This window comes from Neolamprologus multifasciatus, chromosome 4, assembly GCF_963576455.1.
Source record: "Neolamprologus multifasciatus chromosome 4, fNeoMul1.2, whole genome shotgun sequence".
Lineage (NCBI taxonomy): Eukaryota > Metazoa > Chordata > Actinopteri > Cichliformes > Cichlidae > Neolamprologus > Neolamprologus multifasciatus.
Window position 1 is genome coordinate 21925589 of NC_140442.1, and position 24122 is coordinate 21949710.

The 24122-nt window shown below is 41.7% G+C and overlaps 1 protein-coding gene across 2 annotated transcripts in view; it reads left to right on the forward strand.

Moving 5' to 3' along the window:
• Positions 1-24122, forward strand: part of llgl1 (LLGL scribble cell polarity complex component 1) — a 34522-nt gene that overhangs the window by 3313 nt on the left and 7087 nt on the right. For both annotated transcript variants that reach the window (XM_085156266.1, XM_085156267.1), the window contains exons 2-12: positions 860-957; positions 13379-13460; positions 13593-13753; positions 13911-14057; positions 16869-17031; positions 17146-17281; positions 18039-18093; positions 18478-18632; positions 18728-18948; positions 19604-19671; positions 22769-22946. In XM_085156266.1, the coding sequence (XP_085012392.1) occupies positions 860-957; positions 13379-13460; positions 13593-13753; positions 13911-14057; positions 16869-17031; positions 17146-17281; positions 18039-18093; positions 18478-18632; positions 18728-18948; positions 19604-19671; positions 22769-22946 (1464 nt within the window). The remainder of the gene's footprint in view (positions 1-859; positions 958-13378; positions 13461-13592; positions 13754-13910; positions 14058-16868; positions 17032-17145; positions 17282-18038; positions 18094-18477; positions 18633-18727; positions 18949-19603; positions 19672-22768; positions 22947-24122) is intronic.

Below are 24122 nucleotides of genomic sequence, written 5' to 3' on the forward strand. Positions count from 1 at the left end.
TAAAACTGAAAGTCTACACTTGAATCATATCTTCTTTGAGTTGTAAAGAGGCCAAAGCTGCAAAAAAATTGTCTTTGTTCAAATACTTACAGACCTCACAGTTTTTAGGTGGGGAGACACTTAAACAGCTTATGTTCATGTTAGCCGAATGATGATTCTTTGTCTGAATCTCTGATGAAAGTCCATGGACTGTTTGTTTTGCTGTAACAAATACACACACACACACACACACACACACACACACACACACACACACACTTTTGTAATGTGTGTTTATGTGATAGAGACAGATCGCACTGCACCGGCACTTTAAAGACAGGAGGAGTTAATGTTTTACGTTATGTCTGAGTTCAAGCAAACAGCCAGGCTCAGTTTTTTCAGTTAGCCATGCCGAAACCTCGAAGACCTCCACAACCTGTTTTTAAACCAGTTTTAGGTGTCTCTCTACTGGTTTCTGTTCCCGTTTTCTTTGTTGACATAAACACTTCTCCAGCTGTCTCACCATCTCCTGACATGGGCTGGGAGAGAAAAAAGCTGAGATTTTATTTCAACCCAATTTAACAAGGTCTGCAGCGCATTACAATAAAGCAATGCTGCTGCCATCAGTACTTTTTAAACTACTTTCCTGTAACTTTATTAAGGGAGTCCTCCCTTTTAGTCGCCTCGCTGACTATATTCAGCGAGTCTGACGAGCAGAAAACGACACGCAAACTCTCAGACAGAACTGGGTGCATTTATGGAGGAAAGTCTGGAAAAATAAATGCAAGTGTACTTGTTGTTGTATTTCTTGTGGCATTTGATAAATCTGTCTCATCAGTTTGTCTTCTCTACCCTTTCTCTGCCTGGCTTTCTCTCACAGACTGTGGAGCATGGGTTCCCCCATCAGCCCAGTGCTTTGGCCTTTGACCCCAAGTTGCAGCTCATGGCCATCGGGACAAAGTCAGGAGCCATCAAAATGTATCCTTCTGTCAGTGAGCTCATGCATCTGCAGAAGTTGTTTTGGGGGCTTGGTAAGGGTTGACATTTTCAAATAAGAAACCTCAGAAGGGCAAGAAATGAAGAAATCTCACAACAGCATCACACTTTTTAAATGAATACATCGCTTAGACTAGATTAACAGATCATATTGCAGTCCAAGTCTCATAGTGGTCATGCTGTATTAGTCAAGGCATGCATACTACAAGTGAGCTAACACAAAGCTGAGGTGACTGACTTGTGTTTGTGTCAAACAGATTATAATTTATCATATTTTAGGTTGTGTCATGAAGCTGATAAAGATTTTGGGGACAGGAAAAGATCTAGGAGTACCTCAGATAAGATTACAGAGACTGTTTCTCTTTCACTGCTGTCAGTTTCCATCTTTTGAAGTGCTGCTATGCTTATCTCGCTGCAGTGCAGATACCGTTGTGCTTTTGCTGTGGGTTTGTGGCAGAAGTGTTTCATGGATGTGTCTTTTTTTTTCATGCTCTTTAGTGAAAATGCACATGTTGTAGGATGACAGCTAGTCATTCCTTCAGCTGCTGTTATTACACCAGGTCTACAGTGATCATACTCTTCATTGCTTTTCAATAGAACTATATCTTATGGTCTGTCTTTCTCAAGCTCCACTTTTTGGCTTTTTTTTTTAATGTTGAGGAATGTCTGATCAGTCAGGATTTGCAGAAGAGCTGTTTATATAACATCAGTTTGGTAGAAGTGTGTGTGTGTGTGTGTGTGTGGGTGTGTGTGTGTGTGGGTGGGTGGGTGGGTGGACCAGTGTGTCTCTAGATTTTCATGTTCCATGTTTTTGTTTTTTTTTTTAAATTTGTGACATTAGTCACATTTTTACCACGCCAACTGTGTTTCTAGAAAGAAGCCTACCATGTGACACAGTCTGTGACCAGAGAGGTTGTGAAGAAACCCTCAATTTTACTATAATTATTTTTCTAATTAACTGACACATTCTGACAAGTGGGTTAGAAGATATGATTGAAATGGGGGGGGGGGGGGGGGGGGGGTTATTTACCATCAGTAGCATCATCCGGTCACATGTACTTGCATCCCCAAGTAAGTTGCTGGCGAAAAATGTCATCACAGCCAAAAGGATGGTCAACCAGAAGTATGAGAATGACACAAAGCCTGGAAAAGAAAAACTGATAAACAACATCTTTGTTGCAACAGAATTTAAATGCTGGCGTTGAAGAGGATTTCATCCTCAGAGGCTTAGAATACCTTAAATGCATTTCTTGGTGTGCGGTCAGTGGGGGAATCTTAACCCCCCGACTCAGGGAGTGGCAGTGCGACGTTCACTCTGTTTGAGTAATGCCGGATGAGCAGAGTGAAGCTGTGCTGGGAATCTGTATCGGGTTTGGCTCATGATATGCATTATGACAAAGCCATAATCTGGCTCAGTGTGTCGGTTGTGTCAGAAATTCCAGCAGCTCTGAGGCTAGTGCTTCATCCACACCAGCAGCTCCGTGACGTGTTGTTGATGTCTGTTATCTCTGTGGCATTCAACTCTGCCGTATTTACGCCGCAGCTTCTAGAGTGAGTAGCAGTCTGCTGCTGTGGTGTTGTATTCAGGATTGCCCAGAGTTGGGCTTTCCTCCCTTTCATCGATCAGACAGGTGAACTTCACCAGAGTAAGACCTTAGGTTGAAAACAAAACGCTGGGATATGTTAAAACTTGCATTAAAGGTGTTTCTGCACAGATTATAGTAACTGCATGGATGTGTGTGTGAAGGGAGGCTGCTGGCTGTGTGTGCATTATGCTGGAGAATCGACTCTTTCACATTCAGATGGGAGGAGAGAGAGAGAGACTGGTGGTACCAGGCACTTGCACTGCAGAGAGGGATGGATCGAGGGGGGAATGGTGAGATGGAGATAAACGGCAGCAGTGAAGACAAGGGAGTGTGAAACAGACAGTGGGGGGAGGCAAAAATAACTCCACTCCACGGCTAAATGTCTGTATCTAGCAAAACTAACCCGCCATCACCCTGCCTTTTAACAAGATTCCAGCTGCTGGAGAACATTTACCTACATTGCATTAGAACTTCAGCCTGTGGCTCAGGACCACCTAAAGCTGGTTAACTTTCCCAGGTAGTTACACGAGACACTGTTTTGGAGGGCTGGACCAATAAGCTAATAAAGAGATAAAGTTAATATTGAGCTCAGCTTTTTTGGTGCAGTCCTCTACAACATCCCAGTTTCTCATGTGGCCCCTTGGGCGAATTAATTGCAGACCCCTGAGCTAAAGTTGTAAGTTGTTTAAAAAAAGTTTTATGGTGCCCAAATCTGAGAGTTCTCCTAAATGTAATAAAACTAAACACTTGATAACAGTGAGATGTTTTTTTTTTTCCTTGGAAGAATGTTTGTCACAAAGAGCTGCAGCTAATGATTTTCACTGATTAAGGGTTTTTATATTAACCTGATGGAGTTACAGTAATGTGGCAGCTGTGATTCTTAGAAAAGAGGGGTCACAGAAAACTTGGCCAACCCGCTGGCTAATCACTGCTTTCCATTCAAGCAAGAGAAAAAAAGAGCCAAACCATACACTATAAGGACAAAAGTATTGGGCCACACCTCAGTCTTTGAATTCAGGTGTTTTCAGTTTCATTGCCACAGGTGTATAAATTCAGTCACCCAAGTCATGCAGTCTGGCTTTACAAACATTTGTGAAAGAATGGGTGGTTCTTAAGAGCTCGCTGAATTTGAGCGTGGTGTTTTAATAGTGTAGGTAAATGCTTTTATTTAGACCGTGAGAAGCTGAGCAGGAGCTTTTTTTTTTTTTTTTTTTTTTGTGGAGGTGAAACACCATGTCCAGCTGGTATTTTTTAACAAAGTGGCAGGTTAATTATTTGTAGATTTCCATCTGGTGGTGTTCCTATCTGTAGATCCACCACATTTGGTATCAATAAGAACAATGTGAGAGCAGCAGCACCAGTTTTCTTAGGTTTGTTGTTTTTCATGAGTGTCCTGTTGTCTTTGAGTCTCAGCCTCCGGTCATCTGCATCTTGTTTTCTGTTTGATTTTAACAGCGTGTCTGAGGTCTGGTTTCTTCTGAGAATTATGAGTGAAACTAACTGCTGTTTACTAATGAATACACTGGTGTTAAGGTCATCTTATGGGTTTCCCCAGAAACTCTTCATTTCCCCAAATCTCTGTAGACACTACAGGGATCTGCATGACACGTTGAGCCACAACAGCCACTTTAGTGGGAAATTCATTGGAATTTCCCTTTAATCTCTCAAAGCCTACTACTTGTTTGTTTTAACCTTTATTATTTGTTGTATGTCACTGTAAACTTGAAGAAAGCAACACAGTTTTATTCCACTTCTGAATTCAAGGTTGGGGGTAAACTAGACAGACAAGCACTGAGAATGAGTTTCAGGTTTGTGTATGTGACTGTGTGTCCACATTCCTTGTTAATCTGACAGGCTCACTGACTTTGGTTTGACCTAGAAGTAGTTGCCAGCATACCTGTACTGTAGTACACATTCACAGCCCTGTAGAGCCAGATGTGCAGTCCTGCTTTCTGACGCTGATGCCTGAACTGTGCGGAGAGCGTGCTGAGTAGTAGGACTAGAGAGTATTCACAAAAGAAGAGTAGAAAACTGCTAAATTTGAGGTACTCGTTTCATTTGAACTCATGCTCTCCGTCCTGGCACCACGTCTCCTCCTCTCCTCTTGTTCACATTCAGCCTCTCGTTCAAGTTTCTCACTTGCTCCCTCTCCTTTTCTCCTTCTCTCGTTCTCTGTGTTTATAAAGGCAGGGTCATATTACACCCTGAGAGTTTCTGCTTCGACCACAGACTGGGGCTCAGCAGAGGGAAGGGGACAATGTAGTGTGGAGGGGTTTTTTTTGGTTGGTTTTTTTTCCCCTATCATCTGTGGGGGTGGTGGGGCGACTTAGGAGTCTGTCTCCTGTCATGGAATGCATGTCGCGTTGCCCTGGGTTAACCCTCCCTCATTGTGTGTGTGCGTGTGTGCAGATCGGGTGAGTAAGAGCTTTGTTGCTGAGTCGAGTCTTAATAAAGGGCGCTTTTGAAATGGTTTCCAAGACGACCATTGCAGTTGCCTGGGATGAGAAGTACTTGCACACTGGAGGGGTTTAAAAGTCTGCAGCTAAGCGCATCAGACATTAGAGTTTGGTGGTAAGAAATGCATCGGTTAAGGGTAAAAAGGTCAGAAAATGCTGCCTACAGTATTACAGAACCTCTTTGCGATGAACACATTTATTTCAGAATGACAAGTCGGGGCTCTGATTACTTCTAGACAATGTGGTACGTGCTCAGTCGCACAGACACTCTGACCATTAATCAAAAGGACCGGCCATCCAGCAGCCAGGACGAGCTAATATTTACACACTCGGGCAGCAGAGCTTTGATCTGTGTGTTTGTGAGTGTGCTCCAGCTGATGGCTCTACGTCTGTCTCGCTGGCATCCTGCTGGTCAATTGCCTGTTGTTGTTCTGATTCCTCAGTCCTATCTGACACTTTATATTTGCATCTTTATTCAGTATTTTTATCTGTACTGAAGTCACCATAGTCCAGCTTAGTTTAGACCACAGGGTTGTTCACTGATTTTTCTTTTTTCAGGAATTCAAGAGAAATCTGTCTTTAACACCATGAGTCATGCGCTGTTGCAATGTCACACTGACGCCAAGCACTGAAATGTATGACTGGATTTAAAAAAAAATCCCTGTTTTCTTAATTTCTTCTCATGATGAGTTGATTTTATTTTGACAGCTGTTTTAGTTTAATGCGAGTGCTCACGTCTGTGTAGTTGGCGGTGAAAACGGTGCATTTCCTTTGTGCTTGTTGGTGCCATCAGTTTGCCTTCTAATTGTAGTACAGCTTCAGCTTCTCCTGCCATTTCCCCGTCATCAGTCTCCAGCTTTTGATCAAGTTATATGCATTTGTGTTTTCATGCACAACTGTGTGGTCTGTGTTGCAGGGGAGTCTGCAGAGAGGGTATACCATTTTATGTAAGCTGCATTATTTTTGTTTGTTGAACAAATCAATGCAAGTATTCATTGGTATAGTTGAGATCAAGTTAGACTTTGATTTAATCTGGAACACTCCTCCTATCCTTTACCTCCTACCTTCTCCTCCCCCAATCACCCACACACAGCCTACTCTCCGCTTGCTTATACGGATGTCTTATAAAGTACTTTTCTCTCTACAATATTTTTAGTTTCTCCCTCCTCCTATCATACTTTTGTCTTTTTTTCTTTTTCACTTTCTGTGTCACTTGGTTTCCCGACTATTCCTAGCTCCTCATTGATATTCCTGAAGAATTGCAGGACCTTTTAACCCCACCCCTTCTGCTCTCTCTGCCTTCACCCTCCTCACGCCTCATTCTCTGCTTTTAGTCCCTGCCTGCCTCCTTCACCCCTTTTACACCCACACACATGAATTAATGTGCACACACTTGCTCGCCCAGTTGGCAACAAGTTGCAGGAGTCTGTCTGCGGGGATAAAGACTGTGCGGGCTTACCAAGTAGAGCAGATTGGATGGGTTGTATAATAAGAGAGTTGAGGCATGAAAAAGAAAACATTTATCTGAACTGACAAATCAAAGTTGTCTGATTTGCTGAATGAGCAGGGTAAGGTGACTGAATTAAAGAGAGCATTATGGCAGCATTAGCTACTTGGTAGCTTTACTTTGAGTTGTATTTGTTAGCCATTACCTCCCAGTGTTACTGTCTCTGGCATTGCAGATAATAAACCTGTTAAAGCTATGTTTACATCTTTACATAAGTAACACTCAAAGCACAATTTTTATTAATTTTTTAAAATTTCCTTTTCTTTTTTGTTTTTTCTTTTTTTGTGAATTAATCGGCAGCTATGCTTCTGGGTTTGAGGCTGTAATTTCAGCAAAAAAAAAAAAAAAAAAAGACTAATGATAACGTTAACATGCCCATAGTCACTATGTCCGAAATCAGGTGTTATTTACAACAGAGTAGTGTAAAGTTTCAGTCAGTGTACTGCAAACCTGGTGACCTGCATCACCTAAACATCAGGAATTGTACAATTTTTAGTTAAGTTTATTTTAGGTTTTCTGTACGTTAGCTTTGCTAATGTATCTTGTTGGCTTTTGCCTTAAACTTGTGTTCTTTTTAAAGGTGGTGGTGGGATTGTTGCAAAACAAAACCCCTCAATATGTTGTACATATAAATAACATCCTTTTCTATTTCTCTTTGATGTTACTTTTAGTAGAGGGTTTTCTCTAGCTAGACGTGGCTTAGGTAGAAATACTCTACTCGAATTGCTAGACTTGTGCTGTTTGTTCCTGCTAATGATGTTATTTTGTTCAGCTGATCTTCTTGGGACCATTAATGTTTGCAGTGTTAAAATAAACCGTGTACTGTTTTGTAGTGATTCTCCAATGTACATGTACATCCACTCCTTCAGGTTTGACTGCCTCGATGTGACAGAACGTGCACTGAGGGGGCTGCACAGAAAGGGGAGTGTGGGAGGTGGAGAGGTACTAGCAGAGGGAAAGGATGCAAATGAGACAAGATTGTTTCTCTAGTGGGTGGGTGGAGTTGTTTGGCTTGTCTTGTTGTAGACTTTTTGCCAGACGTCTGAAGAGTTTGTGCATGTGTTGCTATGCATGTAGGGAGGTGAAGGAGTTAGAAAATGCACATAAATGATGTCTTTCATCAGTTCAACTTCCCTGAAAGTCTGAACCTTTTAGGAATATATATTTTAAACCTTTTTAGGGCCTTCATTCTCTTTCTGTGTGTGATTAATTTGTACTTCATCTTTAGGTGTAGTGATGGGGTCAGGCAGGAAGTAAGAACATATCTTCTGTCACTGTTGGTGGGTGGGTGTGGGTGTGTGTTTGCTGCTGCCTGTGTGTCCACATGGAAGACAATGCCTTCTGTTTGTCTGTATTCAGACCGTGAAATCGCTTTATCCTTGCTAACGCACTCTCTCTGCATCAGCGGGCAATTGTGCGTGCGTGCGTGCGCGCGCGCGCGTGTGTGTGTGAGGACGAGACAGTGATTCAGTGATTATAAGTTACTGTAGGCCTCCATTGTGTGCTTTTCTGTCCTCTGGTGAGCAGTGAAGCAAACCTTTGCATGCTACAAACAGAACATATAGATCAGTTCAACCAGTCTGTCATTCAACAGGTGTCGTTCTTTTTTTCTTTAAAATTTTCTCTAAACCCTTGGCATGCTGTTTAGGAGTGGTTTTACACAGCTGGAGTGTCTGTTTATACTCTTTTTCCAGACTGGATGGAGGAGGACTTTAAGTTTCTGCTTTTAGTCAGCATTTCATTCTGTTTACGAGTATTAAAGTCTGACTGCCTTTTAGTTTTTGCTGTTAGAGCCTTGTGTGTGTTCGAACTGTCAATGAAACTTCTGCCTTATCTGGTGAGGCGCCCTGAGACTTTGCAGGCGTTCCTCTTTACCTTATCCTGCATTTGGTAGGCACATAGTTTAACTCTTTCCTCCATAAAGATGCCGTTTGATGTCCTCCCCCTGTACTCTTAATGACAAGCTTTGACACCTCAGTAAAATATATATATATATATATATATATATATATACACACACACACACACACACACACACACACACACACACACACACACACAAGGGTACCTCCATAAGCAGAGACCACCCTCACCAACTTCTGATGCTGCTCAGTTCAAAAAAGAGCTTTCATGAGGTAAAGAGCTGAGCCTCAGAAGGGTATTCTGTACATGATAAAGGAAGCACTTTCCAAATGACCTTTTACAGCACATGTTCCTGGTCCCCAGAGGATAAATCCTTACATATTTTATTACAATCCTACTTATTTGTGTATCAGCATCAATATCAAGTCATAGATATAAAAATAAAATGTGTGTATAATGGGTAGATTGCCATGTCTTTGATCTGTTGAGCACATTTGAACTTCCCAGAATACAAAACCATTTGAGGATCAACACTGCAGCTCCAGGGATATCTAGTGAGCCTTCAGTGTGTGTGTGTGTGTGTGTGTGTGTGTGTGTGTGTGTGTGTGTGTGTGTGTGTGTGTGTGTGTGTGTGTGTGTGTGTGTGTGTGTGTGTGTGTGTGTGTGTGTGTGTGTGTGTGTGTGTGTGTGTGTGTGTGTGTGTGTGTGTGTGTGTGTGTGTGTGTGTGTGTGTGCATTATTCCTATAAATGTTTAATCAGTTCCCCTCTGATCACTTTATTCCTGTTGACATTGCTTTATCTTTTGTCTTGCTGGAAATGAAGGTATTGGATATCAAATTACCTGATGCTTCTGAAGGGAGCAGGACTAGAGTTGATTGGGAAATTGAATTCAAACACATTTTAAAGAACCTTTTATTGAAATCAATAATATATGTAGGTTTTTAATATTTTCTTTTCAGCTCACCTGTTTTTTTGCTTTTACCCTCAGTGCTTTGTGTTTTTTTTAGTGCGATTTCTCAACATTTTAATGGTCCAGCCCTGAATAATAATCTAATGACATTCCCATCAGCCTTAGTCACACTTGTGGTTTGTGCTTCTTGACAAACATTTGCATGTTAACAGGCTAAACGAAGACCATGATCATGGTGAACATTATACCTGCTAGACATCAGAAATTGTGAGCCTGTTAGCTTTTGGCTAGTACTCAGAGGTGCCACCATGCCTGTAGACTCTTATGGTAAAACTTCTTAATGTTTATTTTAAGTTTCGTCATTAATCAGAGTTTACTGGAATGAAGATGACAAAGCTGTGAGCACAGGCACATAGTTGTAGAGGCAGGAAGGGTGACACATTTACTCACTTATTATGACCCCACAGCTTTTGGGGGCTTGTATTATTGGCCAATGAGCAGACCTCTTGGGGGAAGGAGCTTAATTCAGACATGCACATAAACTTTTAATGAGGTCAATGCAACAGGGTAACGTCATCCCTGGGAATCCCTCTACCAGCTGTCTGCTGACACACAAGGAGCAGGAAGTGTGTGTGTGTGTGTGTGTACACATTTTTACTTATTAATTTTTCTAACAGCTCCTGATTGATAAACGTTTTCATTCCTGGTTATGTGGTGGTGGGCTGGTTTCTGTCTGAGCTGCTACAGACCAGCCAAAAGTCAAGTCTCTGACAGATTCCTAAATATTCATTAGTGGTCTTCTTTTTTTTTTTCCCCTCAATGTGCTGACAGCTTTCTTTGCACTCATTTTTGCGTAGCCAACCTAAATGTGTGGGAGCGGCGAGATTTGTGATGAATGAGCTGTGGTCACCATGACATAGCTGGAATATATGCACAAACCGCTGCTGTCCGTCTGTTTTTTCAGTCCTTCTCATCTTTCCCACACAGCTGTGATTTTTCTCCGTTCACTTATTCTCCTGTCGGCTTTTTCACTTTTACCTTTAAGTTACAACAGAGCACTTTTTAATTTGTCTCTCGGTAATTTAACTCTTACCTTTCTGTGGAAGCTTATTTCTGCTGCTGGAGGGGAACAAAATGCCATCCATAACTTAAAATTTGGGTATCTCAAAAGTTTAAGTTGGTAAGATTGACAGAGCTAACACAAAATTCAATCCGGAAGCTTCACGAAGGAAAACAGATTGAGCAGACGCATGCACACCCAAAAGCATCAGAGAGCTACCAGTGAACGTGAACAAAGACCAGGATGAGTGTGTTCATGTCAAACTGTTGGGCAGCGAATACTGTCAGCCACCTCCTTGTTACCTGCTTCCAGATGACAAGGAGATGACATATCTTCATAGACCTTCCTGATTGGGAGAGCTAACTTTAAATTTCAAGTTATTATTTCTTTTCCTCTCCCCGTTGGCAGTAATACGGTTCTGTACCTTTTTGCCATTATTGCTCCTCTTCAGATCGTGATGCCTACTCTGCTCATTGAATCTGCTTTTAACACAGATGTTGTAATGCAGCAATTCAGTCCTTTTAATATTTTAGCACACATGCTGTTGTGCCTCGCACAAATTGACTCACAGCTTTGGCTTTAAAAAAAAAACAAAAATCTGCACTGGCAGTTCATGACCCACAAATAAAAGCCCTCCTCACACCTCCACCTCCAGCTGTCTGAGACTTGTTACTGCCGTGTATAAAACACAGGGACAGGAAGTGACAGCACTCAGGAATGCCAGTATAACACCCAGCTTGGCCTGCAGGGGATCGGCGTCGTGAGGGAATGAAAAAGAGGGATTTAAGTTCTTCCTGATGGAAGAAGACGGCTTCCATAAACCAGAGGATGGAACTTACAGTTATGAAAGCTGTAGGAGGATTTTTTTTTTGTTTGTTTTTTGCACCCCCTCGTCTGACAGTAGAGCAGTAAAGCAGAGAGAATGATGATTGAATATCTGTGACTTTCTTAACAAATTCCTGACTATGGGGATTTGGAGTCCTGGGAATAGGAAGTGAGGGGAAAAAACGTATAAATTAATGTAATTATAATATTGATCTTTTCTTTTTCCTCAGATAAAACAGGAATGTAGAAAACCCGCTGTGCACACAGTAGAATACAAACATGCACTCCCCAGATTTCCTCTTATTTTTCTGCATTTTTAATCCACATTCCTACAGGCTTATGTAAGCAGTGTGCTGAAGTGTGTCGATATTGCTTCCAAGCACGCGCGCGTGTGTGTGTGTATATGTGTGCAGCTTCTAGTGAGGGGGGTGTGTGTATGCGCGCTAACTCACAATTTAGCCCTATTTAGTGCAGTTATCGTCACAGATCTTGAGAGTAATCTTTATTTTATCAGCTCGGCTTCATTTCCTGGGCTAACAAAGGGGTGACTGCGGAGATTGCCGCTGATTACACACACGCTCAGACATACATATATGTACACAGTGGTGGTTTCAGGCATCTGCGTCATCTGGTTTTGATAATTGCTATGAGCTTTGTTATAGTGTTCTAATTCCTCCCCTCTATTACACCTAAACTGTGTGCGTCTAGTTTACAGCTCAGAATTATAGCACTCTGTCCTCTTACTCACTAGTTTTGTTTGTTTGGTTTCTTTGTGTTTTTGTTTTTATGCTTTTAAAATACAGTTTGTTTGGGGTTTTTTTGTTTTTTAAAAGTAAAGTGAGATACTTTAAGGTACTCCCCTCTGCCTGCTGGTGTGTACGTGCATCTTTTTTTGGCGCCGTGTTTGTTTTGTGTATTCACGTTGTCTTGTAGTATCTGAGGACGCTGAATTTTGCTACAGAACATATGCATCTAAACAGACAGGAGGACACGGACGGCTATGTTATGGTCCCCTCTATCTCGTGACCTTTCTGAAAAACTAAAAATATCCAGTTTGGTTATCTGCTTTTAACAGCACTGGTGTTCCGTACCAGTCATGCATATTTTTAAACCATGATGGGAGTCTAATTGCTTGCCCTGGCAGAGTTGGCGCCACGCTTGGTGCACAGTGTTATACTGATGTGCAGGGAAATGGGAAGGAGTAAAAGAATGGTATTTTAAACAGGAATGTTAATTTGGGAAGGGATTGTTGGTAACTGCATTAAATGGAAAACACGGCATGTGACAGAGAGGCAGATATATCCAGGTTTATGTTTTTAAACCTCTCAAGCTTTGTTTTAGGAGTGTTCTTCGTGTGTATAACTAGCCATTGACTTAAAAAATAAAATGTGCTTTTGCCCGTCTCTCTGCTGAGACCACTCACTGTCTAATAATTCATGTAAGTTTGTTGCCTGCAGAAATTATATTATGTCTTCTTGCTGCACCAGCTGTGGCCAGAGGCATCTTCTCTATAATGTGATATCTCAGGATACTGAAAAAAATGTACTTTTCTGATTTTCTGTGAGTTTGAACACGAAAAATAAAATGATGGCAATTTGTCTTTTATGCAATGACACGCCATGGGTTATGTCTTTGTCAGCAAGATGATTGTAAGACTGGTGAAATTGCAGTTAAAGGTTCAAATTTTATCCTCCTCTGTTTGAAATGACCATATTTTTGAAAGACCAGGGAGCAGCCGGGACCCTCTGGCAATATGTTTGACTCTCCTGGTCTAAAAGAAAAACATTATACATGGAAAAAGCCAAGCGTGGAATGACAAAGAGGTTTTTGTCATTCAGTTTTGATTAATGTGGAAACTTTAATCAAAACATATAAAGTGTCTTGGTAAGGTGTGCAGCCAGAACAGCCTCAGTGCACGTCTCTGGAGGGTTGAAGGACCATTGTTCCAAACATTTATTGATTTGCAGTGAATCTTCTCTTTAAAGGGAGTAGTGGACACAAATTATACAGAAGAACAGAGATTCCTTCCTTCCAGTCTTTGTTTTTTTCCCCTCCTTTTATCACATGTCTGTAGCTCTAGACAGTAAGTATGCCTGCTGCTCGTGACATCTTAACTTTAGCCCACCGCTCTTGCCGTTGCACAGTCTAAATGTCTGAATGCCAAGTTGTGCATTTCTTTAACGGGATACCTGCAGCTATGGGGCGCCTGGTGTGGAGTTCACAGGTCTGCACAATGACACCACTGCTGTCACACAAATCCACTTCCTGCCTGGACAGGTGAGGTCAATTTTCTCCTGAATGTTTAAAAATGTTAAAACCCCAAAAAACCCCTCCAAAACATTAAAAATTAAGTTAAGGTTTCAGCAGTGAGTCATGGCACACATCATATATTAATTCTTTTCTCCCAAGGGTCGTCTGCTGTCACTGTTGGATGACAACACAATCCACCTGTGGGAGCTGGTGGCCGGACCCCTGAGAGAGGTCGGTGGGGTTAAGAAAGAGGGCGTGGTTTCTCTACAGGAAGTGAACACCTACAGTCTGCCCGGCAGACCTGGCATCGAGAGCTGCAGGTACACAAGAGTCCTCTTTACAGAAACCTGAATGAAAATTGGGAACTTTTGAAAGTCTGTAATCATGTCTCACCTTCTTTCACACCCCAACTTGTTGTTGGTTGTGCCTGTTAGAATTTTGAGTATCATAAAGTTTTCCTAATTTCCTTTCTCTCAGTGCCACTCGGGTGACTGTCCTCCTCTTGCTGAAGTCATGTGACCTCCTCTGCGTTGGAACAGAGGGAGGAGGCGTCTACTTCCTTGAGGTGCCCAGCCTCTCGCTGAAAGATAACCAGACACTGCTCCAGGATCAGATCACACACAGGTGAGATTGTTACACAAAAGAAGGAATTAATACAAAAAAACATGAACAAAGAGACAACCCAAGTACAGATCGAGCAATAAATCTGTGTCTTTTTCGTTAACTTACACTGTTAAACTACAGGATCTGGTGGATACAGCAGCTAAGCTGATATTGGAATGGAATACATAGCCATATTGTCTAACTGTCAACACATGTGGAAGGGTTATATTTTTTTATATTGCAGATATTTTATTGGAGAATATCAAATTATCCTTGTAAATAGATTCACATGCTTAAATCTTTTATTGACTTTTCTTCACCATCCTTGTTCTCCACTCTTCTCCGTCCTCAATCACAGTGAGCGTTCCTGTAAACACTTCAGCTTCCTCCACTCACAGCTCCAGCTGAGCAGCTCACACACATGCGTGCAAATACAAATATCCCCACTGACCCTAGCATCAGCAGGCAGGTCAGGTTCACTGGGTTCAGGCTCCATTAAACGCTGTCAGATGTTTTATATATTAATTTATTTATCTTTTTTTTTAAAAAAAACAAAAAAAACGACAAGTCAAAAATAATTACACACCGTAGTGTGAGTGAGGAGCACTAAAAATTAAGATATGGCTGCTTTTCGGTGGGTGTTGTAGGTGCTGCTTTTACTTGCAGAATAAAATGATCAAATCAGTCGTGACAGTAAAGTTGACCTAACAAAGCAGCCTATTACCTAATTTTGGCTTTGTTCCGGTAACTCACTTGCACAGTTTTTGACAGACATGTTCTGTGAAGCTTATTAAAAATGTACTTGTGTTTTTTCCCTTCAGCGCTTTTGTTTTCACATAGGAAGTTTCTGTGTGTTTTCTCTCGCCTCAAGTGTGTAGAGTTCATTTGAACAAAGGTAATGTCACATAATGGATTTTTTGTTTGTTTGTTTGTTTTAAACCAGTGCAGATTAGAAAACCTTCTTTAATTATGTGTGAGGGTTTTTCAGCTTTAATTCTTCATTTTCTGCCATATAAATATTATTACAGTGGTATTAAATATGGCCAAAGTTGAGCCTCATTTTTGTGTTTTTTTTCTCTCTTTTGTCTAAGATATCATAGTGAGGGGAATAACGTTAATATTGGTCCTCTCAGGCTGTGGCCGTGAGCACAGTAGCTCCAACCACCTGCTGATGAAAACCTTCTTTATGCTAATAGCAGCCAACCATTAGAATTAGAAAGGTTTAGAGGAAGGGTGGCCTTAAAGAAAAGTTAAAAACGCCTTGTTTCAGACTAGGGGTTGCACCATGATATCAGTTGTAAAGGCTGCAAAGGAACTTGCTAACAAAGCAGTGTTAACTAGATATACAGACACTTGATAGATGGCTATGTTACTTCAGGGCTGTTATTTGTAAGGTGTTTTTACCCCCTCCCCCTTAATGATGGTGGAGCCTCACTGTGGCAAGCAGTGATGTGAGAGCTCAGCAGTGAACTAGAACAAAACACAGTGAGAGTGGAGTACAAACACAGATCATCACGGACGTAAAGGAATTCAATTGTTATCATAGAAGAAAGGAAATGCAGAATTTTGTAGGATAACTGACAGAAAACAAACGTGATTTTTTTGCCTCCCTACATACCACAGACTGCTTTGTGGTTCGTGCTTGAGCTTTGCTGTGCTGCCACACTGGCTGTGTATCAGTGCTACTGTTGTTTCTTTTTCATTCTGCTGTGACTGTGTGACTGCTTGGCCAAACCCCTCATTAACCAGGCTTGTCGAGGGAAGTAAGCAGAACTGAAGCCTAACGAGGGCGCTGATAAGGCAGGCGTGTGCGTGTGTGTGTGAGTGTGTTTGTGCGCAAAGGAGGGGAGGTTTTAGACAGTAAAGCTTTGTACCAAATGCCAAAACGCAGTATTCCGGTTGGGGAAGTGTTTCAACACACACAAACACACGCACACATGCGTACACAGGATCATCTCTAGGACTCTATGGCAGGATGCTGGATTCCCTAAAAATACTTATGAACAGGGCGACAGAGACAATGGAATGCTTTGTTGGGAATGTTTCTGCCGCTGTGCTTCCGGAGAGGATCTTCCTCAGTGAAGCCTACAACAGCAGACAGAAGTTATATGTGTGTGTGTGTGCGTGCGCTTCACCTGGCGCTGCTGTTCATTGATCCTTGTGTTTCATATGCATTAAAGTCCATAAAGCTGCAGTACTTTCTTTCTTTATCACTTCATTTTCTCTCTCTGTCTTGGCTGTTTCGTCTCCTTTCTTCTTCCTTCGCTGGGGGAATCCTCTGACATCTCAAGGGTGTGTCCTGCTCTACATTCCTGCTCTGGCTCAGAGGAATGTCTTGTTCTCAAACTTCAGCAACTTGGGTCTTTGCTCTGTGCTGATTATACATGTTTTAGCACTTGTGCTTTGGGGTGTTTCGGTGCAAAGAACAGCTTTGTGTATTTGCAGCAGTAACTTCAACATTTTGTATAATCTTGCACTGTTTCTGAAACTCTGTTGCGCCGTATGTGTGCTGCATTATTTACCCTCTCCCTCCACACACCATAATTTCAGATGATAACAAACACTAAACCAGTCTGAGGATGTAGTTGTTGTTTTGTTTTTCAAACTCAGCTGTTTACTGTGTCTGTACAGTGTGACCAAAACACAGAATTTCTCTCGCATGGAACCAGGTGACTCTGTCCTCTTGTATCTCTCGTATCATTGGATAATTGTTTCATCAGACAGATGTCTGACTTCGTCAGGATGTGTAGATAAATGTAATTTACAGCCTTGTGGATCACAGTAAAGCAGGAAGCTACAGATGTGGGATAATGTTTGTTTTCATTTTCCCAGTCTGCCAGATGACTACAGATGTGGGAAATCTCTGGGGCCGGTGGAAGCTCTTCAGGAACACCCTCAACAGTCAGGGAAGATTCTGATTGGCTACAGCCGAGGCCTGGTGGTCCTGTGGGATCTGAGCATTCGTCACGCTGAGCAGCTCTTCCTGGGCAAACAGGTACCTGTTACAGTTGGTGCTCATTGTTCTTGCTCCCAGTTTTCAGGGTGATGTTATAGCTAGATGACCTGCAGTGATGACCGTGTGTCTTTGTGTCTATGACCCTTCCCCCAGCAACTGGAGAGTCTGGTATGGGAACGCTCTGGAAACTTATTTGTCTGTTCCCATAACGATGGAGGCTATTCAGTTTGGGCTGTTACCAGTGGCAACACCTGCAATCACCAGCCAGTGTCCTCCACTATCCCCTACGGTGAGAAATACACACATGCATACATCACATGTCACACACTCCACACATTTGCATTTCAAGTGTAGGAGTGAAACATTCTCAGGTCCGGAGGACAGAGTGGAACCAGTGACGGACAGTGGACTCCACAGTGATGAGAATAAGTGCTTCAGCTGAGAGCTTGCTGTGGCTCCACACAGAGGCTGTGTTAATGCATTTTTCCCAGTCATGCAAATTGTTTTCAGAATCTTTTTACCTGTCATTTTACATTTCTTTCATGATCATATACATTTCTAAAGCATTTAACTTTTATTCAGTAATGAGCTCTAACGTGATAAAACTCTGTTCTGCATCTTAGTTAATTCTCTCTACCACGCTGCAGACGTGTAGAGAATAGATGAAGAGCCACAAACCATATAGAGACTTTTCATGCTTACCCTTTTTTTTTTTACTAAATTACTTTGGGTGTGAATGCTGAACCCGTACTTCTATTACAGTTATGAACTCGGAAGAACCCTTCCTGGAAAGTGTTACAGCTTCCTCGAGTTGTGGTGGATTCTGTAATGGTTTTGCTGCTTAAGATTTGATACTATGTTAAGAACAGACCACTACTAGTGCGTACACGGTTTCTGTCTGTGTTGGCTGTAAATTATTTAATATTCCCGTGGAGTACCCTGAGTGCTGTCTAACAGACGGCCCCTTTCATTTGCCCTCTCTTGGACTAAAAAGGATCTCTGGTAGCTTTTAATAGTCTTCTTTCTTTTGTGATTGTCTATCACAGGTCCATTTCCCTGTAAAGCCATCAGTAAAATCCTGTGGAGGACAACACAAGCAGGGTGAGTGTTAAACCTCGTTTTGCAACCTTCCTGTTAAAGTATGTTTGAGTCCTTCTATCAAACAGGTCATTAGGAATCAGCACTGGCGAATTTTCACTTATGACTGTTTTCTCAGATTCATTTTCATTTTATTGGTCTTTTCTTTTGCATCCCTATATTTATGCAATTGCTGATTATTTTCCTAGTTTTGTAAATCTAAAAGGTATAATTTACCGCATGTAACTATTATCTGTGGTGAGAAAAATACTATTAAAACATAATAAAGAGAGAAGTTAACTTTTTGTTTGCAAGTTATTGTAAAAGAATGCAGTGATGCAGAGTGAAAATAGAAACCAGACAGAAAATTGTGAGGTAGAAAAGTAGCTAATCTGTGTTTCTCTGTAGTTCTCCAGTGCTTTTATACAGTGGAGGGATGCCCAGAGCCAGTTATGGTGACCGGCACTGTCTAACGATCCAACAGGACAAAGATCACGTCACCCTTGACTTCACATCTCGAGTGATTGATTTCTTCACCGTCCACAGTGTGGAGCAAGAGAGAGGTCAGAATCTGACCTGTGTTAAAGATGGTGTATGTAACGTAACGTTTTCACGAGTATCAATCCTTTATCCCCTGTGTGATCTTTTCTTCTTATAGAGTTTGATGAGCCATCTGCTTTAGTGGTGTTACTAGAAGAAGAACTGGTTGTAATTGACCTCCAGACCCCCGGATGGCCCTCTATGCCCACTCCCTATCTTGCTCCTCTTCACTCGTCAGCCATCACCTGCTCCTGCCACATCTCCAGCGTCCCTCCTAAACTCTGGGAAAGGCTGGTCAACGCTGGCAAAGCACAGCAAAGCCGGCAGCACACACACAGGGTAAGGAGCTCATTGGCACTGTGAATGACAGGATTATTTAGCAAATTGGTTTATACATGGCAGTACGGGATATTCAGTCGCAGGAAATCCGAGATCCTCATAAGAGGCTTAACCTGAAAACACCTTAGACAAAGTCTGACCCATCAGCTGACGTTTTATTTGGATTTATATTAAAATTGCTTGCTTCAAATCTCAAAGGCGTCTATATGAAAGAACAGTTGTAAGTTGATCAGATGAGGCTATTTGCATGTAAATGGAAGTAATAAGTAACAGGCTCTCAGCCCAGCAATGAGAAGAGGAAACAAACAGGAATGTAACCATGAGCCACTGGTAGTGTGTGAGCTTTAAGAGCAGGTGTAGACAGTTAAAGGCTTTTCAAAAGCTTTGTGGCTTAGATCGGTTGTGCGATCAGTGGGAGATTAGCAACACACACGGACACACAGCTGTTACGCTCTTCATCATGGCTCTTTGTTTGTCTATGTGAGGACAAATCAGATTGGCAGACGCTTTATCAGAGTGTGAATCTCTGTGGTACAGTTTTCTGCTCTAACTTTTAAGACAAGTTCATGAGAAAATATGTTGATGTGAAAAATGATGAGTCCTAGCTTGGTTCAGAATGATTATTTATTTATTTATTGTTTGTTTGTTTGTACAGAGCTGGCCGATATGTGGGGGGAAAAATCTGGCACCTCCACCTAAACAACAAGAGCTGCTATTGACAGGGTATTTACACACACACACACACACACACTCTTTGCACATGTCTACCCTGCAAGTGAATTCAGGTCTCTTGTTTTTTCCCACAACGTAAATCTGATGCCTTCTAGTAAGATTAGGTCACTAAAAGCAGTGTGAAGAAAGGATATCCTGCATTCAAAAAAATGGTGAAGGGGAAATCCCGTGAAACTGTTGGTGTTGCCAACCGCACACTTGGCAGAGCTTGCATTGGCCTAAAGTGCAATAAAAAGAATTATGTAATAGAAGTAAGTGGTTTAAAGACAATTTGAAAACTGAGAATAGCGTGAAAGCAGGAGGAGAATTTTGATGCCGCTGTTAGTTTTGTTAGCAACAAACTGGCTGATGTTATCCTTGTTTTTCTCTGTCTTTGTCCTTTGTGTTTCTCTCCATTGTTTAAAGTACAGGAGCTTGTTTCCATCACCAAAGATGAGTTAACTAAAAACAATGTTTTCAGTTTCAGTTTTCAGTTTTATTTGTCATATGCAAGTTAGCACAGGGTCAACATTGCAATGAAATGTGTTTGACGAGCAGCAGTCACTCAGCAGCATGATACAGTAGGAGAAAATATAATAAAATATAATATAATAAAAAAAAAATAGAAAAATAGTAAGGAGCAAAATATTAGAGAGACATGGTAAAAGAGAAAAGATGACTAAATATATGTATCTATAAATATATGTACACTAGTGATTAAATAAGAAAATCTTGAAAAGAAATATGATGGGAGGGCAGATGGGATATTGCACAGGAATGAGCAGCAGAAAATTACAGTATTGCACTTTTAAATATAAATATCAATAACAATAAAGTGAAGTGACCAGTGCAGATTAAACAGAGTACTTGTGAAGCTGCAGGGTAGCTTCTGAGATGGATTGCAGCAGATAAACACTTATATGATTTTAAAAACTTGAGGGTCAGAAAGTGACAGGTTTGAATATCTAGCTAAGAGTATAACTAACTGTTGAAGTGGGTAGTGGATAAATTGGTTAGTGTATCTATTAAACATTTTATATAGCGACCTAAAATTCAGAATTAAAAAGGAAATTATTACGTACAAGTTTGTTTAGCATAGTGACCAGCTGGTCACTCAGAGGTTGAGCAACCTCTGGGTGACTTTTTTGGATTGCAACGTGGTTGCACAGGTCGTTGAGAAATAACATGTCTGCAAACCATCATGCTCACACTGGGACTGACTGCAGTCACTCTCATACAGTTTGGTGAAGGCAATCAAATAAATGCTGGCCAATTTACAAGCATGGAAGGATTGCCAACATGTCGCGATCAATTTGATTCTGCATTAATGAGCGCAACTCGTCTGGGCTGCGCTGCTTTGCTGCAGGGTACTCGACTCAGCCAGTTGCCAGCTGGTTGTATTTTGGTTATGTTCCTATATAAAAGTTGCTGAGTGCTTGTGTTATTCTGCAACAACTGTACCACTATGTGTGGAGGATTTTCTCTGACTGACTGCAATGTGTTGGCAGGCTGTCTGCATTTATAAATTAGATGGTGATTATTTGCAAACTTTTGCCAGTCAGTCTGAGAGTGATTCCAATCGATTCAAGTCAGACCACGAGTGCTTTAACTGCCACAGCAGGCAACCTGAAAAGTAGCAACTACGTATCCAGCCAGTAAAAGTGGAACAAATTCAGTCATTGAGCAGACACTGATTTTTCTTTTTTTAATTTATTTTTTTCACTAGTTATAATGAGGTTGCCATCTAATTTTTACTGCAGTGTGACTGACCCATAATTTGAATGTCTCTGTATGAACACGGCACCTTATGTAGTCATTTCTATGCCAGTTTTTCCCAGTCAATCGCCACATTATCATGTGATCCCATTCAGTCATAAATAGGGATGGGTATCGGTATCAAACCGGTACTTTTAAAACAGTGCCGGTGCTTAAACGGTGCTCAAACCGGTGCTTAAAGAATGGAGAACACAAAATTGGTCCAAAAACCTCTCATGTTCAGCTATTTTTTTTTTGTAAAAAGATAACAATGTTAGCCTTTTCTGCAGCTATGGGGCATATATGGTATCACTCTTGGCTGGAAGCAGAGCTTAAACAATGGAAAAAACCACAAACTTTGTCCAAAAACCTCTCATGTTTAGCTGTTTTCCACTTTTTCTTTTAGCCTTTTTGGCCAGGGTGAAGGGAGTATCTGCCATCAAACAAGAAGACAGCTGCATGTAACTACGACGGTGTTTGCTAGTTCACCTTACATGCATTAATTTAATAACGTGGTTAGCTTACACAACGTAAATTACACACGAACAACATTAAGCTACTCACGCAGAGAAGAACGGCTGCTGCTGCCATCATCATCCGTCATCATTTCTGCTACAGTGGCAGGGCTAGGGGCCAGGACTCTACTCTTCGGGTTTTCGGGGGATGTTGCTAACTCCGGGTCCGATAACAGGCACCACACCCGCAGTAGATGCGCTGGTGTGAGGTCTTGCAGCAAGCTATCAAATACGGCGCATTTTTCGGCTTTAAAAAAAACGCTATCTGTCGCCAGGTGTTTCATCGGATTTGAGGTGTTACTTCCTTTGCACAGTATAAGCTTAAAGCACTTGTTGCAGGCTGCTGAGTTTGCATATTTTGCTGTGAAGTACAGCCAGACTTTTGACCGCTTCGCCTTGGGCATTTTTAATCTGTAGCTCTGCTCTAAAAGAACGTACGTACCTGGACCCGCCTACTATCCTCGGAAACGTAAAATGATTGGCTAGAATTCAAAGTGTATCACAGCTCAGGAAAAAAAAGCACCGAAATAAAGCACCGAAATGTGCGCTGCTTTTCGGTCTGGTTACTACCGTTTATGTCAGAACCGGTGCCATCATGGCACCGGATACCGGTACCCATCCCTAGTCATAAACTGATGGAATCAGATGAATATGCTATCTTATTGCCTTTTTACTGCTGTCTTGATGCAACAACATCACTTTGAACATGGCACCTGACTAGCTGGACATAATAGACTAATAGTTTAAACTGGTCACTAGCTGTTATAGATGGCTGTTAAAGGGAGCAGTTGTTGAATTTTCTGTGATTGTTATTTATTTTAAATCTGTTGTGATTACAGCCATGAGGATGGCACGGTGCGATTCTGGGATGCTTCGGGTGTCGCCCTCACTCCGCTGTACAAACTCAGCACAGCCAACGTCTTCCACACCGACTGCGACCCTAGCGATGACCCGCAGGACCCCAGCAACGACCCCGATATGCAGCAAGAGGAGGAAGAATGGCCTCCGTTCAGGAAGGTGAGAAGCAACGAGGCTTTTCACGAAAGGAGGTGAAATGGATGTAAATATAAGTCTCTCCTCAGAGTTCAGACACAGGATCTGGTTTTACAAGCTGGGGGAATAAAAGCAATCTGTCTTTCGCACACATGCAGCCCTGTAATGCTGCATCTGTGGCCCTAATTTTCTGATTGTTTTCATATGTTTGGATTTGAGACTGACCCACCCAATTGTTACTCTTATTAAAACTCGACTCCAGCGTAAACCGCAGTCTGTTTCTGGTTTAATGGACAGTTTTCTGTGCAGAAATACATTCAAATGAAGTGATTCACAGTCTGGAGGCAGAATTTTGTGTCAAGGGGAATCTAGCTGAGCTGTTTGGCTTCATTAGTCAGGAAACGGAGACGGGAGATTTTAAAGGAACGGTTTCTACAGTCAGAAATGTTTCTCAGTGCTCGGGCATGTGATCAGGATAAGAGTACATTATATCTGGGATTTGATATGAATGGAGAAAAAAAATAGAGGCATCACACCAGTAGAAAAGAGATGAAGTATTTGTACATGCAGATAGACAGAATGGCAAGTTCCTTCTGCTCACTTCTTTTCTTCCTCTTCGCTCTTTAACTGCCTTACAAACACATCTCCTCGTGTATCCTGTGGTAACAGAGCTGCATGTTCAGGAATGTGGCCCTCATATGGGATGAAGAGCCTTTCCCTTTTTTCTCCTCTGTAATGAAAACCAGACCCATCATCCCACTCTTTCTGCTGTGTGTGTGTGACAAGCTTCTCTTACTCCTTGTTTTGCTAAGACAAAACTCCAATGTGAGAGGGATTCCTACTGTGTGCGTGTGTGACGGACAGATTAATGCGCATTTGCAGAGACTGTATCAGGGTAAAGTAGGGACTGTCCTGGCATTTGGTTGATAGTAAGAGGAGAGAGGCCTTTAAAGGAGGAGGAAACCATCAGGAGGGCAGTTTGGCATTAAACTAAATTTGTAATTGGGCCATTTAGACAAAATGTTTTACACTGATGATGCAGTTTTTACCAGCTTCCAAAAAAGGTCTGCTTGTGAAGTCAGGTCGAGTTTATAAGATAATTTCTGACATGGGTACATTTCATTAACTGATTTGCAGCTCACTACCTAGCACTTTTCCATGGGGATATTTATGATGAACTTGAAGGGTGTGGGAAGTAAT